Below are 18,396 nucleotides of genomic sequence, written 5' to 3'. Positions count from 1 at the left end.
CTCATTCGTACAAATTTAGCTAAAGTAAAACTTGAGATGCGTGGCATTTCAAGTCCGTGGTATAGGTTTTCCGCTGAGCTCCTCTAGCCGGTATGCCCCATTCCTTAAGTCTTCCGTAACTCGGAATGGGTCATCCCACGTGGGTGCCAGTTTTCCTTCCGTCGTGTCTTTCCGAGCTTCGCCTAGCAAATGCCATACTAAGTTGCCAGCTCGAAAAGAGCGAGGTCGTACTCGCGTGTTGTACCTTTTGGAAGCTCAGAGCTTGCAGGCTTCTTCGTGGATTTGAGCTGTTTCTCTGACTTCGTCAACTAGGTCGAGGTCGGCTGCTAGCTCTTGGGCATTTTGCTCGTTGTTGAAAACTTGGCGTCGGTGGGACGCTTCCCCTACTTCCACTAGGATCATTGCGTCTGTCCCGTAGGTGAGCCTATAAGGCGTCTCTTGCGTGGTTGACTGGGGGGTGCAGTGATATGCCTAGAGGATGCTGGGAAGTTTGTCGGGCCACTGACCTTTGGCGTTTCCTAGCCACTTCTTGAGTTCCCAGAGGATGACCTTATTGGCTGCCTCGGCCTAGCCATTGGTTTGGGGGTGTTCGACCGAGGTCGGGAGATGCTTGATACCGAGCTCGCAGAGGAACTCCTCAAATCCTTATGCGATGAATTGTCGGCCATTGTCGGTGACGAGGGTGTGAGGGATTCCGAATCTGCAAACAATGTTTCTCCAGGTGAACCTTTGTACGTTTTCCGTGGTGATTTTGGCGAGTGGGCATGCTTCAATCCATTTGGTGAAGTAGTCGATTGCCACGAGGAGGAACTTAAGCTGGCCTTTTGCAGGGGGGAACGGTCCGAGGATGTCCATTCCCCACTAGGAGAAAGGCCATGCCGATATCATGTGGTGTAGGGTTTCGGGCGATTGTCGATGTGTGTTGCCGAACTGCTGGCATTCTTTGCATTTTTGTATGTAGTCTTGGTAGTCCGACTTCAGAGTGGGCCAGTAGTATCTTGCTCGGAGTACTCTGGCGTTCATCGAGCGCGCTCTGGAATGCAAGCCACATATGCCCCGATGAATTTCGTCAATGACGTAGGCTGCTTGGGGGTGCGGTCAAGCACTTGAGCAGCGGGGTGGAAATGCCGCGTTTGAATAGCTCATCTCCGATGATGATGAACTTAGCCGATTTCATCCTTGTCTTCCGAGCTTCGTTCTTATCTTCAGGTAGGGTTCCTTCTTTCAGGTAGCTCCAGATGTCTGTCATCCATCCCAGGTCTTCATTGTCACTGATGTTGACGACTTTACCGTCTAAGCTGGGTGAGTGCAAGGTTTCCTGGATGATGGTTTGGTACTGTCCAGGCCTTTTGGTGCTGACAAGCTTTGATAGGAGGTCAGCTCGGGCATTTTGTTCTCGCGGCACGTGCTTTATGGTGAATTCGTCGAAGGACGAGATCTGGTGGGATGCAGTGTGAAAGTACCGCTGCAGCAGAGTGTCCTTTGCCTGGTACGTCCCGCTGAGTTGCTCCACCATGAGTTTTGAGTCGCTGTTGCAACTCACCTTTCGAGCTCCGAGGTCACGGGCTAGCCTTAGTCCCGCGAGGAGTGCCTCGTACTCTGCCTGGTTGTTGGTCACTTTGAAGCTAAACTTGAGGGATTGTTCCAGAGTGACTCGGTTTGGTCCTTCCAATATGATGCCTGCGCCACCACCTTTAGAGTTGGAGGGTCTGTCAACATGTAAAGTCCATACCTGAGGTTCCTCGGTAGTGGTAGGCATGAGTTCGGCTACGAAGTCGGCAAGGCATTGAGCTTTCAGGGGTCCGCGACTTTCGTACCGGATGCCGAACTCAGACAATTCCACTGACCACGCAATGATACGTCCGGTAAGCTTGGGTTTTCGCAGAATTTGCTTGATAGGGTAGTCGGTTTTGACTACCACCTGGTGACTCTAGAAGTAAGGTCGGAGACGCCGAGCTGCGGTGACAAGTGCTAGTGCCAGCTTCTCGATCATATGGTATCGCTTCTCCGCATCTTGGAGGACTCGGCTGATGAAGTAGATTGGTGTCTGCACTTTCTGGTGCTCTTGTAGTATTATCGCGCTAATAGCGCTTTCTGCTACGACCAAGTAAAGGAGGAGGTCGGTTTTGTGGTCCAGCCTCTGTAGGATCGGTGGGGTTGTGAGGAAGTTTTTGAAGCTTCGGAAAGCTTATTCGCACTGATCCATCCACTGGAAGTCTTTGGGCTTTCGCAGTAGGGTGAAAATGGGTCCTGCCTTCTCCGCGAGTTTGGGAATGAAGCGGGATAATGAGACCAATCGTCCAGCTAGGCGTTGGACCTCTTTCACCGTTTGTGGGCTCTACATCTGGATGATCGCTTTACACTTCTCGGGATTGGCCTCGATCCCTCTGCTGGTGATCATGAAATCGAGGAATTTGCCTCCTTGGACGCCGAAGACACATTTCTCCGGGTTGAGGCGCATGTTGGGCTTTCTGACCTGGGTGAATACTTCGGCGAGGTCGGCAGCGTGGTCTGTCGCCGAGGTGGTCTTGACTACCATGTCATCGACGTAGACTTCCATGTTCCTCCCGATCTGTTGGTGGAAGACCTTATCCATCAGCCGCTGGTAGGTTGCGTCCGCGTTTTTGAGGCCGAAGGGCATCACCCGGTAGCAATAGTTGGCGTGGTAGGTAATGAAGGACGTGTGCACTTCGTTAGGTGGGTACATCATTATCTGGTTGTACCTGAAGTAGGCATCGAGGAAGCTGAGGAGGGTGTGCCCAGAGGCTCCGTCGACCAACCTGTCAATGTTCGGCAAGGGGTATGAGTCCTTGGGGCATGCTTTGTTCAAGTCGGTGTAATCGACGCACATGCGCCACTTCCCCGAGTTCTTCTTTACCAAGACCACGTTCGCCAGCCATGTGGTGTACCTGACCTCGCGGATGAAGCCAGCATTCAGCAGTTTCTGCGTTTCGGTGATGATGGCCTCCCGCCTTTCGCCGCCGACCTTCCTCTTCCTCTGGGTGACCGTTTTGCCTCCTTGTGTATTGCTAGCCTGTGGCAGATGAAATCGGCGTCTATGCCTGGCATGTCAGCGCTGGACCAGGCAAAGAGGTCAGCGTTTTTTAGGATTTCCGCTTCGAGCTGTTGTCGCAACTCTGGGGTCAACTATTTGCTGATTTTTGTGCATTGCCCGGGGAGTTTTTCGATCTAGAGATCATCGAGCTCGTCAACGGGGCTAGGTCGTTCGTCATGAGAGTCGGATCTTGGATCGAGATCGGTGATTTCTTCGTGTCTGGCGTGAGCCACGGCGGGAGGGTCGCTTTTGCGCTGTTCACCGAGTGAGGCGATTTTCAGGCTTTCGGTGTAGCATTGTCGTGTCGTCTCCTGGTTCGCCTTGACGGAGATAATCTTCCCATCGTGCCCTGGGAATTTCATGGTGAGGTGTGGGGTGAACACTACTGCACAGAGTTGGTTCAAGGTCGGCCTCCCGATGATTATGTTATAAGAACTGTCGGCTTCCATGAGGAGGTACCGAACCATGACCCGCCTTGTATCCGGAGGTGCTCCGAAAGTTGTTAGTAGGTCCATGTGCCCCCGAGTGAGAACGCTCCTTCCTGCAAAACCGACTAAGGGCTCTGTGTGAGGTTGTACGAGAGAGTGGGGGACATCTAACCTGAGGAACGTTGGCCAATACAGGATGTCGGTCGAGCTCCCTTGGTCGATTAGTGTCTTGTGAACCTCCTAATTGGCTAAGGCTATAACCATGGGATCATCTTGGTTGAGATCGACTCCGCCGTCGGTGAAAGTAATCGTCGGTGAGCTCTGGTGCGAAGCTGAGGTGGTAGAGTGTATGCGGTTGATGTTGCGCAGGTGCTTCTTCCGGGTCGAGCTGCTGGCGCCCCCTCCTACGAAGCCACCTGCGATTGTATTGATCACTCCCTGTAGGGGAGTTGGCCCTGTTTCCTGGCTTACCCCGGCTTGTACTGCTCCGCCGGGGTTGGGTTGAGAGCCAGAGGGTTGGTCTGTGCGAGCTCCTGAACTTTGACCTCCGTCTCGTCCTTGTTCTTTTCCTCGAACTTGGTCGTGGAGAGCGGGGTGTTCCGTCGTGCCATCATAGCGATCGAGGTGGAGAGGCTTCCACCCATGAGGGAGTGGTGTCTCCACGATGCCATCCACAAAAGGGTGGCGGCGGAAGGTTGCCTGATCCTCCGGGACATGGGCGGGGGCGCTGCTGACTTCATGGGTCGCCTTGTGTGTCGGCGCGTGAGACTGATGCGTGGCAGGTCGTTTAGCGCGAATACGTTCATTCTCGGCGCGTAGCGCTGCCAGGTCGGCTTCATTAGCGGTACGCATTACCGCTTCACTATTCATGGTAGTTGTATGATCTGCGTCGTCTATTGCGCGTCTGCTATGGCTTCTGGTGCAAACCATAAGCGTGGCCGATGAGAGCTGTCTTGATCGGCCCCACGGTGGGCGCCAAATGTTCTTACCGGAAATCTGCTGTAGAGCTGATCCGCCAGGTAAGATCGGTGAGCCTCCTTCACTGGTACGTTGATGCTCCAAGATGGGGGTGGTACCTGCAAAAGAGACTCCGATGCTAAAGTTAGTCTTTGTGTGAGTATTAGTCTCGTATATGTAATGCACGTACCTTGATGTGATTTAGGGTTGCCTTGGGCCTTGGGCCTGAGATAAGATGTAATATGATTAGATAACGGACCTCGTCTAGGGCGAGATCCTCGGGAATTAGTTATGATTCACTTAAATGCCGAGCTGATGCCACGCGGTGCGCGTCCGAGGTCGGCTTGCGTTGTGGTGCCGAGGTCGAAACTCGGCTTCGCAGTACGGATAGTACATGACCTATTTTATCAAACCATATCTGCATCAAATATTTTTATTTTCTAATGATCATTTTTAGAATAAATTTAATAGGATTTTTTCCTTAATTTTTTGTTTGAGTTCCTTAATACTTTGGTGACTTGAGTAATTTATAATATATTAAGGAATTATACGTATGTTATAAAGGTCAAATAATCTCGATGTATTTGCTACTAACAAAACTCGAAAGTAACGAGTCTTTTATTAGATTCAGCAATCTTATATATATATAATACATGCTTCAAACAGAAAGAAAAACAAGACAGACAACAAATGCAATCAGAAACAGTTACAGATATTAACTAAGACAGAAGCACCGTAAATCCAAAGGATTCAAACTTAAATATAGCTTGAAATGCTAAATTACTTGAACTATTTAACATATGAAAAATCAAAGCAACAAATCTGTCAATTTCCACAAATAAACAATGGCATCCATCACAGTGCATTTTCAACTTTCTTGGCTTTGGAGGAACTCAACCACTTGCTTCATGGTGGGCCTTACATCTTTGTCTTCCTCTACACAATCCAACGCAACTGTTGCCAAAATTTCCATCTTATTCACGTCATAATATGTCCCAATTGTAGGATCCATGATTTCCTCCACCCAAGAATTTCTCCTCTGTTTCCCTCTCACCCATGTTACCAGCCTCCCATTGTGTGCCTCTGTTCCATCAACTGTTTCAATATCCATTGTTGGGCTTTTTCCAGTTATCATCTCCAAGAGAACAATTCCATAGCTGTAAACATCAACCTTTGAGGTTATTGGTAAATTGTAAACCCACTCAGGTGCCATGTACCCTCTTGTTCCTCTTATCATTGAAAAACTTGAATTGTTGTTGAGGGTGTTTCTGTTTAGTAGCTTGGACAACCCAAAATCTGCTACCTTGGGTTCATAACTAGCATCAAGAAGTATGTTTTGGGGTTTTATGTCACAATGCAAAATCCACTCCAAGCATTCTTCATGCAGATATGCTAGAACTTTTGCCACTCCAAGAGCAATGTTATACCTCTTACTCCAATCAAGTGTGTTGGATGAGAGTTTTTGAGCCAAAGAACCATTCTCCATGTATTCATACACCAACAACCTATGCTTGCCCTCAGCACAATAACCCCACATTTCAATCAAGTTCATGTGGTTAAGCCTTCCAATGATGCTGACTTCAGCAAGGAATTCCCCTTCTCCTTGTTTAGCTTCATAGAGTCTCTTGATTGCAGCATGTCTTTGATCTGATAAAATGCCTTTGTACACAACCCCTCCTCCACCCCTTCCAATCTCTTCACTGAACCCCTTTGTTGCCTCCTTCAACTCAGAATAACTATATTTTCTGAATGCCACTTCTGCAAGATGGTACCCTTGTTGATCCGCACCAGACTTTTGACGCGTCCTAATCAAGAAACCCCAAATCATCAAAAAGCCAACGAGTTCTAAACCTCCAACTGCAGTAGCAAGCCACAGAAAAAACCTCACCAAGCGATTTTCCACCTTTCTCACATAGTCTCTATGAAGCTGCACGGATTCCACGGAACAAAAATGATCATATGCACCCACAGTCGCAGATTCATCTCTGGAGTCGTTATTACTATTTGCAAGTCTCACGTAAATTGAACCCGTATAACTTGGCGAACTCCTCCCATTAAGAAACTGTAACTTCGTATAGCAGACAGAGAACCCTTTGTCTCCATCATATCTGTACTGAAACCCTATGCAGTTACAATCTTCCAAACATAAATTCACACAACCCGTGAAGGTAGTGTTTGGGGCATAATGACTGTCATAACCGTAAAACTCAACACCCCGGATCTCCGAAAAGGTAGACTCATTTCTATTGCAAGAAAGATCAAACATTGGTTCACACCCATAAGACCAATCACTATGATTCTTCACTCTGTACCCTGGTAAACACGAACACCTCCTTCCTCTTTCATGATCATAATCGCAAGTACTGTTAGCACCACAAATCCCATGAATGGAACAAGCATCAAATATCACTTGCCTTGAAACGTACCATTGCTTTGATTTGTCATTTCTACTGTACACACGAACGTTACCATCACAATCCAGTTTCAATCTTCTTGGTACCCCCAAGCCATAATCATTCGTGGAAAAACCATAATTATCCGAAGAAGTGAAATTTCCGAGAGAATCTAACACTGCGATTCTGGTGCTATTGTAGTTAAACCTCCCAGCTTCCCAACTCAGTAACCAAGGTTGTGGCCAATACTGGCTTGAAACATAAGGACCATCGTAAATAAGACGAAGAACGTTGTCATCGTCGAAGCGAAGCTTATAGAAGCCAGAAGAATGGTTAGTCTCACTTCTTGAAGACACAAGTTGTGTGAATCTAGTGAGAGGTTGACCCGGAAGGAGAGTATCTGTTGGCGAATCAAAGCTTTGCCAGAAAATGGTTCCTTGGGAGTCACGTAACACGAGATTGCCATCATCATGGAGAAGCAACGTGACTTGGGTGTGTGAAGCTGTGTTTGATGACCAAGTTGTGATTTGAGCTGCATCGAGCAATACGAGGTTGCCACTGTTCAAAAGCCAAAGCTTTGAGAGTTTTCCGTTAACGGGTTGCTCTCGGTTTGCCATCCAAACCACAGTGTTGGTGTTGTTAGAGTGAGGCTCGTTGAACCATACGGCAAAGGAGAAAGCGTTTTGAGCAAGTTGAACGAAGCCAGCACAGAACATTTGGTTTCGTGAGAGAATAACGTCTTCTGAATGTTTCTCCACTGAGAGAGAGGAACCCTTGTTCAGTGACAAAAGGGATGATGAACATTGGAGAGAAAGAAGCATGAGTAGAACAAAGAGGGAGATTGAGAATGCCATGTTGAGGAAATTGTTGTAGAAGCTGAAGAACACATGTCTTCTATTATCTATATATATATATGTGTAAGAGCCGCGTTCCACTTCCACGGAGACTTTTGACTTTGTTGATTATGGTCCATCTTTGTGGAGAAATGATACTTTGAGAATGGTCTTTGGAAGAGAATTTAGTAGGTGATACTCCACTATATAATTTCTAGGCTGATTGACTATATTGGGACAGTTTCTCAAATTATTTATGTAAATGGGACTATTTTTAAATAATATATACTTTTGGGACATTTTTTTACGGTGTCGCTATGGGTCATACCGACACCGGTGACACGTGACATTTTTGTAACTCCAGGAAAGTCATGAAAGTTATATTGATAATGTCGCTACAGCCTATAGCGACACAAAATAGTTTCAATGAAATCGCTATAGCCTACAGCGCTACATATTTAATATATAAAAAAAATATTTTAAAAAAATATAAGTAAATAATTTAAATTAAAAAAAAAAAAGAATTTGTAAAAGTGGTGTTATGGCGTTTAGCGACACAATGTCGCTATAGGCCATAGCGCCACCTATTTAAAAATTAAAAAACATAAATAGAAAAAATAATATAAAGAAAATAAAGAAAAAATAGAAAAGATAAATATATAAATATAAATTTATATGAAATTCATAAAATAAATTAAAATGTGGAAAAAATTAATTTAGTTAATAATTATAAAAAAAACGTAAAAAATAGTGGTGTTATGGCCTATAGCGACACTGTCGCTACAGCCCATAGCGCCACCCATTTAAAAATTAAAAAACAAAAAACAAAAAAAAAAAAATATATATATATATATATAACATAAAGAAAAAACAGAAAAGATAAATATATAAATATAGATTTATATGATATTCATAAAATAAATTAAAATGTGTAAAAAATTAATTTAGTTAATAATTTAAAAAAATAAAATGTCAAAAATAGTGGCGCTATGGCCTATAGCGACACTGTGTCGTTATAGCCTATAGCGCCACCCATTTAAAAATTAAAAAACATAAAAACAAAAATATATATATATAACATAAAGAAAAAACAGAAAAAGATAAATATATAAATATAGATTTATATGATATTCATAAAATAAATTAAAATGTGTAAAAAATTAATTTAGTTAATAATTTTAAAAAAAATAAAACGTCAAAAATAGTGGCACTATGGCCTATAGCGACACTGTGTTGCTATAGCCCATAGCAGCACTGGTAGTGGTTGAAAACACATTGATGACGTTAGCCACGTGTCAAATTACCGCAAATTTAACCAATAATAATTTGACACGTGGCTGTAAAGAGTAAAAAAAAAAAACATTTACCCTTATATAAGTGATTTTAACCTGCTGGTCCCCATTTCTTTCACCCAAGCCTCGTCCTTCGCCTCCGAGAAAGCCAATCAGGTAAGCATTTTTATTTTCTGTTTTTAATTTAATTATAAATTATTTTGTAATTTTTTAATTTTTTGTAACGTTTATATGTTTTAATTATTTTTTCAGGTTATTTGTGTTTTTTTGGATTTCCGGAGAGCCCCCAGTGGTATTTTGTGTTTGAGGTATTTTCTATTTTTTTTTGTTTTTATAATTTAATTAATTATATTTATTTTTTTAGTTTGTGTAATTTAATAAGTTATATTTATATATTTCTTTTTTTAATTATTATAAAGTCGCTATGGACTATATCATTTTAAATAAAATATATAAAAACTGATTTCATTTAAATTTAAGATTTTATAAATTAATTCTGTGTAATTATTTAATTATAAGTATATTTTTTTATTGTGAAGTCGCTATAGCCTATACCATTTTAAATAATTTATTTTTAAAAAAAATTATTTAAATTTTAAATTTATTGAATTTAATTCTATGTAATTATTTAGTTATATTTATATTTTTTCCTGTAATTATTGTAAAGTTGCTATAGGCTATATTATTTTGATTTATTTATTTAATATATAAATTAATTTAAATTGTTTATTTTTTAAATTGATTGTGTATAATTTAGTTATATTTATATAATGTTTTTAATTTTCTGTAATGATTTTAAACTCGTTATAAATTAATTTAACAAATAATTGTATTTAAAAAATTTATTTCAAAAAGAAGTTTATGTAAATTTAAATTTGATTTAATTTGATTCTGTGTAATTATTTAGTTATAAGTATATTTTTTTTATGTAATGATTGAGAAGTCGCTATAGGGTATACTATTTTAAATAATTTATTTTGAAAAATATTTGATTTAATTTTTAAATTTATTTAATTTAATTTTGTGTAATTTATTTATTTTATTTATATTTTTTTCCTGTAATGATTCTAAAGTTGCTATAGGCTATATCGTTTTAATTTATTTATTTAATATATAAATTTATTTAAATTGTTTATTTTTTAATTTGATTCTGTATAATTTAGTTATATTTATATAATATTTTTAATTATATATATAATTCGTTTTAAGGTTGTTAGTGTTATATTACAATTTTTATATTAGTTTATTTATATTTTATATACTGTAACGACCCGCCTCAGGCCGTCACATCAATAACCAATATGACAATTAAAATAAAATTATATAATACAGAAAATAGAGCAAAGGCCAGCTACACTAGAGTGTAAATATATAATAACGTATAAATTTTTTTTTTCATAATATAAAACATAATTTTATAAAAGAGTCATCATTTGTAAGGTTATACAATCATCCAAAAAGATAATGAATATACAACGTCATGAAGACATCAAAATAAGACACCCTAAGTGCTGGTCAAGCTCTAAGCCTAGCCACTTCTCAAAGCAGCTACCAAAAGACTTCTTGCTATCCCAAAGCCTCACACCTGATCTGCTCCCCCACATAGTGAGATCATCACAGTCCATATCATGAAAATATAAGGGTTAGCACATATAAAACCAACCATAATACAACATAATGAAATATCATTAAACTAGATATTCATCAACAGTATGTATCGATACCAAGGGAATGACAACATTATAACAAGTCATTTCCATGCCAAAAATAAACCAATCCAAAGTCCAATGTATACACATCCATGCCAATGCATACATATTCTATGATAATAAAGAATCTATAACCAATGTACACAATCCATACCAAATGCATACATATTCCACATCCAAACTAAAGTCACACCACTGTATAATCCCATGAAGTAACCAACACATCCAAACCAAATGTTGGCCTCAATACATCCAAACCAAGTGTTGATTTGGTGAAACATGTCATCAACCCATGTCACACACCTAACCTCTCATGGAAAATATACAGTTGGATTACGTAGTCACGTAACCCTGGTGATCGTGGCCACATCATCCATCGGTATGACTCGGCCTTGCCCCCATACCGGTAGCAAATAGAATACTTAGAGGAGTACTTCAGAATCCACCTAACATCTGAAGTGGTTTATTATATAATCTTTGGAAAAGTTCCATATTGGAATCCTCACCATGGGACTCCCAAATTCCATATTTTCCCAAAGATTATATCCTGATCTCACCAAGAGATCTTCCAATCCATACCATAACCTTACTCCTCTAAGTCCTATTAGCTTTCCAAACCAAACACACATAGCATATTCCATAATTACATGCAATCTTTTCCAAAACCATGTCACATTCCATACCAAATATATAACATAAAAGATGATAGGATTCAACATTTAAAAGTTTCATAAAAACCCAATTATAAAAGGTTTTCCTCAAAGAAGCCATGCGCCCAGCGCAGTGGTATTTGCGCCCAGCGCAACTAAAACTGGGAGCTTATCAGGCTTTTCCCGCTCAGCGCGTCACCACGTGCGCTCAGCCTACGACTATATGCGCTCAGCGCATAGACTCGTGCGCTCAGCGCGGTTGAGACAGAGAGCCACCGGAAACAGCCCGCTCAGCGCGTAGACCCATGCGCTCAGCCCATTTCGAAACGCGCTCAGCCCATGGATAAATTCGCTCAGCACGCTCCAGACAGAAAACTCTGTTCTTCAATGCGCTCAGCACGTTGTCTCGTGTGCTCAGCGCGCATCCTAACAGAAAGTTCTGTTCTTCAGTGCGCTCAGCGCGTCATCGCGTGCGCTCAGCGCGCATGCATCAGACAGCGCGTCGGAAGTTCGAAAACTCTGATTTTCAACCCCAAATGAATCCCAAACCAAATTTATACAATTCCGAACCATTATAGAGTATAAACACCATCCAAAAACAACATATTAAGTAATAAAAACAAGTATTAACCATTAATCCATGAAAATCTTAGGAAATCATGAAGAAACCTAACCAAAACCTCTCCAGCTCAATCCAGCCTCAATCATGCATAAAACATGGAATCAATGTGATATTTCAAACCCATACATACTAGATTAAGTCTTATAAGTACTACCCTTACCTCAAAAACTTCCGAAATGCAAGATTTGGACAAAACCCTCAAATCCCAACTCAAACTTTAATCCTCATTTTCAAGGCTTTAAAGGTTGAATCTCTTGAAACTCTAGTTGTGAAGATTGATCCTAGCTTGATAAGCTTCCCAAATGTGTCCTCAGCTTCCCTCCGGACCAGAGCCCCTCTCTACTTTCTCTCTCTAGAACTGTCTCTGTCTGACAAATGAAATCCTCCGGTCCTAAGGCCCTATATATAGCCATTTTCCAAAAATTTCCAAATTTCACCCTTAGCACCTATTCACCTCAAATATCCTATTTCTTGAAGTATTTCAACTCCCTAAGCTCTAAAACAACGTCAAATTCACTCAAAAAGACCAGATTTATCTTATGTTCCTATCCTTCAATCTCCTGTCCATCCTATTCATTTTCATGCAATACTCACAACTCACCACCATATGAAATGCAACATGTATCAACACCCAAACAAACATCACTTTCAGATACATATTCTTGGAATAATGAGTTGCATGCCATAATACTTCACTTAACCAAGATGAGAAGGAAGGTGATCAGTCTTCTTCCCTCTTAGTACCAATTCAGTATAATGGTGTACAATGCATCATTCACCAAATTCATGCACACACATGCCTATATAAACCTCTCAAAACATCAACCTCTCATCTCATACTATAAAATCACTACCATGCTTAAACAACTAATCAAAACCACATCAACATACAACATGCACAGAGGTAAGTACATTTCAAATCCACATCTTCATAATCCAATCCAAATCCATATAAACAACATATACATACATGCATACATACATACATATATATATATATACTACCAAATAGCTCGGTATTTCCATGGCGTTACAACTATACTGTATGAAATAATTTGTTGTTATATTTTGTTATAGATGGCATCATCTTCTACAACTATGTGTGTGACATGTGAACCCATTGAGGATGATTTATGGACATTGCAAAATATACATGTTTCACAACATGTTTGGAATAGAGAAGATGAAAGGAGATTAATAGCTCGACGTGCTGCTCTGCTCCAACGCGCAATGGAATTGACGGAGTTCCACATCAAATAGTTCCGTTATTAGAGCAAGCAAGATTTGGATGGATCGCTCGTTTGAGTTATATCAAAGTTAGTCCTAGTTTGTTAACTGCTTTGGTAGAACGATGGAGACCAAAAACACACACATTTCACATGTCATTCGGAGAATGCACAATTACTCTTCAAGATGTTGGTATGCTTGTTGGTCTTCTAGTTGACGGTGAACCAGTGTTAAGTCGAGGCAGTGCTAATATATTGGGATTAGGTACTAAAATAACTATACTTTAAGTTAATTTTGTTGTTATACTAATTGTCTTTTATAATATTAATAATCGGTAAATAATTTGTTTTATTTTATGCAGCTCATGATTTTTTAGGGGTTGTTCCACCTCAGTCAGAAATTAAAGGACATCGTGTTAAGTTATCTTGGTTGGCAACAAACTTTAATGACATTGCAGATGACATAAATGAGCTACATCAGTTACTTCCTTATGCTAGAGCTTGGATACTACGTTTTCTAGGAGGACTTCTTGTTCTTAATAGATCTTCAAGTTATGTCTCATTAAGGTGGTTGGCGTTTTTAGGTGACTTTCAAACAATTAAGACATATGCATGGGGTGCAGCTGTGCTTGGATGTTTGTATCGCAATTTATGCACCTCTACTGATTACAAAACGCCTAGTTGTGGTGGGTTTACACTTTTACTAATCAAATTATTGACAAATTTAATTTTCAGATGTTACCTTCAGTAGATGGATAAATTGAAATTGGTTCAACCATTGGACTATTAACAATAACATCCGGCTCCACCTCATTATCAAATGGTTCACAATCATCAATTTCATCTTCATTGGATTCATCAATGTTTTCATATGATAATGAAACATGATAGTCTTCATCTCCTTCGTCATCTTCATCTTCGTCTCTTGTGATCAAAGGTGATCGTTCAATTAACAAATTTTCTAATGAAAAAGTTGAAGATTCTTGCATACCTATTTCAGCATATAATTCCATTATTGGCATCACATTCTGGCTCTGAAATGCTTCTATCATGCATTGCACATCATCATCGTCACTTAATTCCAATGAAGAATATATGTTGTTATCATCTTGTGAAACTAAAAATCTGTAACTTACAGATAATATCACTTGATTTGACTTAAGACCAAATTTGTTGTGAACCCTTTTCTTGGTCCATCAAATGTTACACCTTGAGAACCTTCATGCATCTTTCCAGTGTAAATATAAGCAATAATTTGATCCATAATATCTGCAAAAAAAAAATTAATTAGTACAAATAGTTACAATTTATATTTTAACAACAACAAAATTATACTCACAAATTTCAATCAGAAAGAAACGTAATTGGTAGGAGGGGTATATATATGATTTTGATGATTTCAAGTGTGAACAAAACGTAACTGGAAGGGAGGTATATATAGTGCAATTGTCGCTATGGGCCATAGCGACATAATGTCGCTATGGGCCATAGCGACATCAATTTTTTTTTTAAATTTTATAAAAATATTTTATACGTTTTTTTGTCTATTTTTTTTTTCAATTAATTCAAATAAATCTTCAAAACATGAAAATATATTAAATATTACACGCTGAAAAAATAATTAATCAAATATATATTATAAATAATTTATATAATATAAATAAATATTTTTTCTAAAAAAAAAATATAAAATCCCGTCGCTATAGCCTATAGCGACATTGTGTCGCTATAGCCTATAGCGACATTGTGTCGCTATAGCCTATAGCGACATTGTGTCGCTATAGGCCATAGCATCACTTACTTAAATATTTAAATACATAAAAACAAAAAAAAAATCAACTGAACCATAAATACATAAAATAAAAAATATATGAAAAAATATATAAATATAGAAATGACAGAAAAATAAAATAATATATAAATATTTTTTAAATAAAAATAAACAAAAAAAGTGTTGCAACCCATAGCGACACCCATTTTTCCTTTTTTTAATTACTTATTTTTTGCCCAATTTTTTGTAAATTAACATATAAAAAAATTATTAATAGATTTATACAATAAATTTTCTTTAAACTACACAATTCATTATTTTTAATTAAATTTATAAATAAATTACTGAAACTATAAATTTATTTATATTAAACACAAAAGGTGTCGCTGTTTTTGTATTTTTTTAATTGCTTATTTTTTCAACAGTTTTTTGAAAATTAACATATAAATATATAGATTTAATTTAAATTTTTAATTTGTGTTGTTTTAATTAAAAATATAAAAACAAAAATTTAAAAATAAAAGGTAAATATTTTCCAAAAAAAGATATATATATATATATATATATATATATATATATATATATATATAAAAGCAATGGCGTTGTGACCCATAGCGATTTGGTGTCGCTATGGTCCTTAGCGTCTTTTTTAAAAAAACATATAATTTATTTTTTAAAATACATATTTAAAAAAAAAAAAATTATTTTTACAAATATATAATAAATATCTCAGTTTTTTATTTTTATTTTATATTTTTATTATTTTCATTTTTTTTTTATTTTTCTTACACAGTGTCGCTATGAGCTACATTGCTTTTGTTAGTCCATCAAGTGTGGTAACTCAGCCTATAACGACACTGGTGTGGCTCATTCTAGCCCAACCCTAAACAAAAAAAAAGTCATGTCAATGGTGTCCAAAGGTGTAATTAGTTACAAAACAGCCCCATTTGCGTAAAATGTTTGTAAAATAACACCACAATGGTCAATTAGCCTAATTTCTAACTAGTATATTTCTTCTTATAAATTAAAAATTTATATAAAATTATTAGTTTTTTTTTTTTTAAGATAGGAAAGATTACAAAGCTGATCGCAATGAGAATTGAACCTAAGTCATCATTCTTTTAACTATCTGAATCCCTCCCCACCCGACTACTAGACTAATCTTAGTGGTCATATAAAAATCTCTTTTTTATTACAATTATAGAATGAATCCAAAATTTTTAATGAATTTATTAATTTTGTTTTAGTTATTTATATTCAATTGAATTTTATTTTTATTCTATATTTTCTTTTTTTATTATATTATAAGTATTAGATTTATTTATATCGATATATATAGAGTCTACATCGATATAGATAAATAAATATAAAATTATTAGTTGATACTTTGTATAATTTCTAATTAGTTTGTTTTTTCTTATAAATCACAAATTTTAAATATATTTTATATAATGATTGATTGAGATCAAAGAGACTTAATGATATAATAAGTTGACTCAATTACATGTGTTCACATGTTATAGCTAAAAATTTCAAATATTTTATTGTGCACACATATATGTTTGATTTACGGATGGTACAAAAACACTTGGAAACAATTAGAGTTACACTAATAAATGAGATTAATCTTTTGGTACAATGAAATCATCCTACCAAGGAAAAATAAAAGTAGTCATTTGAAGTTTATTTGACAGCTGATCATTTGAGAAGGCTCTTCCCTCTTTAGTGAGTTAGAAATCTATCCCTATTAATGCACTTACAATTATTCTCTAGAATGTCAACAACTTAATTATTACTCTAACAAAAGAACAGATTTCTTTCATCAATGGGATTAATAATGTCCTATGGATGATTAATATGATGTAATTTCTGTCAACATTATATGTTGTAATCTCTGTCAATGTCAATATTATATGCATGAAAAGTAATTTTTCCTATCATTCTCTAGAACACGTTAAAATTTCTAGAGATTTTGTGAACAAATTTAAGATAATTTCAAAATTGCCTTCGCAAAGTCTTTAAGAACCCTAAACATTTTGAATTTGAAGAAACATTTACAAAAAATATTAAGGTTGGGTTTGGAATTTTTTTTTAAAAAATTCAGGATTTTTAAAATGTTTGAAATTTGATTTGTTTTATTTTAATTTATTAATTATTTCTTAAATGACTTGTTTGGAAAAATTAATTTATTTTTTAAAATTTTAAGTTCTTAATTTGAATAATGCAATTTAATTATCAATGAATGAAAAATTTATTTTATAAATATATGTTCTAAATTTTGAAATCTTTAATATTAAATTTTACTGAAAATAAATATTATAATAGTCAATTTTAAATATTTAATATTAAAAAAACATATATCAATAACTTTTACATCATTATAGATAGAGAGAAGAAACAAATAATAAATATATAAAATAAAAATAAAAATAAAAAAAAGAGAAGAGAGAGAAAGGGAAAAGAGAAAGAACGAAGAAAAGAGAACAAAAAGAGGGAGAGAAAAAATAGAGGAGAATTCTGATTGTTTTGTAAAATTTAATTTTTGTAATTTAATAATCAAAATACTGTCACAAGTTACTGTAATTTTAATATATTTTTCCAAAATTTTATATTTAAACAACATATTTCACTACAAAAAGCATTTAAAATTTATATTAAAATAGCGAATTACTCTACTCTCTAAAAGTTTATCATCCAAACTGCTCTTTAGAATTGTCTAGATCACTAAATTTCAAATAAAATTAATCTGTGTTTGGTTCACAAACACGACAGAAATTAAAAAGTCTTTTAATATGTGACTTCGTTCCCTTTTTTCTCCCTGGTTTCCTTAACTTGTTTCCTTATTAAATGAGTAATATTTTGAATTCCAAATCAAAGTTCCGAATCAACATTTTGAATCATTCAATCATTTATTTTTTCGCTACAAAAAATGTTACATATATATAAAAGGTGTTATTATAAGTATAATATATGTAGGTATATAATTATTTCACATATAACTACATACAAATTATGGTAATTTTCTTGTAGTGTTTGTAAAATATTTTAAATATATTTTTTTAATTTTATTATTTTAAAGTTTTAAATGTTCAGAAGATTTTTTCGACCAAAAGAGAGGATGGATCATTCCTGTTATTAAATTGATTAAGGGAACTAAGGAGGGTATATTGGTTTAAGATTTCGTAGGATTTTAAAAGACTTTTTTTGAGTAAAAAAGTCCATTGGTATTCAATTAGGATTTTATATTACTTAAAAACAATCTAGTGGTATTCAATCTGGACTTTCAAGATTTTTTAAAGAGTCCATTAAAATCCACTGGTATTCATTTGAGATTTTTTACAACTTAAAAACAATTCATTGGTATTCAAAAATATAAGGATTTTAAAGGATTGTTGTATGAGAGGGATTTTGAAGGACTTTCTAGTGTTATCTATAAATACCAGATTCATAAAACAATCCC

The 18,396-nt window shown here is 36.5% G+C and overlaps 2 protein-coding genes across 2 annotated transcripts; both read right to left on the bottom strand.

The window, feature by feature from the left end:
• Nucleotides 1-1,069: 1,069 nt before the first annotated feature.
• On the bottom strand, nucleotides 1,070-1,759 carry LOC145957383 (uncharacterized). Its single transcript, XM_083073632.1, has one exon. The coding sequence runs from the start codon at nucleotides 1,757-1,759 to the stop codon at nucleotides 1,070-1,072; it is 690 nt and encodes a 229-aa protein (XP_082929758.1).
• Nucleotides 1,760-5,040: 3,281 nt separating this feature from the next.
• LOC109812871 (putative receptor protein kinase ZmPK1) lies at nucleotides 5,041-7,789 on the bottom strand. Its single transcript, XM_020376936.3, has one exon. It carries the CDS (start codon nucleotides 7,685-7,687, stop codon nucleotides 5,309-5,311), a length of 2,379 nt encoding a protein of 792 aa, XP_020232525.2. The 5' UTR covers nucleotides 7,688-7,789; the 3' UTR covers nucleotides 5,041-5,308.
• Between the last annotated feature and the right edge of the window lie 10,607 nt (nucleotides 7,790-18,396).

This window comes from Cajanus cajan, chromosome 4 (assembly GCF_000230855.2).
Source record: "Cajanus cajan strain Asha chromosome 4, NIPB_CcT2T_4, whole genome shotgun sequence".
Classification (NCBI taxonomy): domain Eukaryota; kingdom Viridiplantae; phylum Streptophyta; class Magnoliopsida; order Fabales; family Fabaceae; genus Cajanus; species Cajanus cajan.
Note: the sequence above shows the minus strand (reverse complement) of the source record. Positions and strands in the feature narration are given on the sequence as shown.

Bases quoted from the DNA above. Each gene is read 5' to 3' on its own strand.
- LOC145957383 (XM_083073632.1), bottom strand. From the start codon at position 1,759: ATGCCTACCACTACCGAGGAACCTCAGGTATGGACTTTACATGTTGAC.
- LOC109812871 (XM_020376936.3), bottom strand. From the start codon at position 7,687: ATGGCATTCTCAATCTCCCTCTTTGTTCTACTCATGCTTCTTTCTCTC.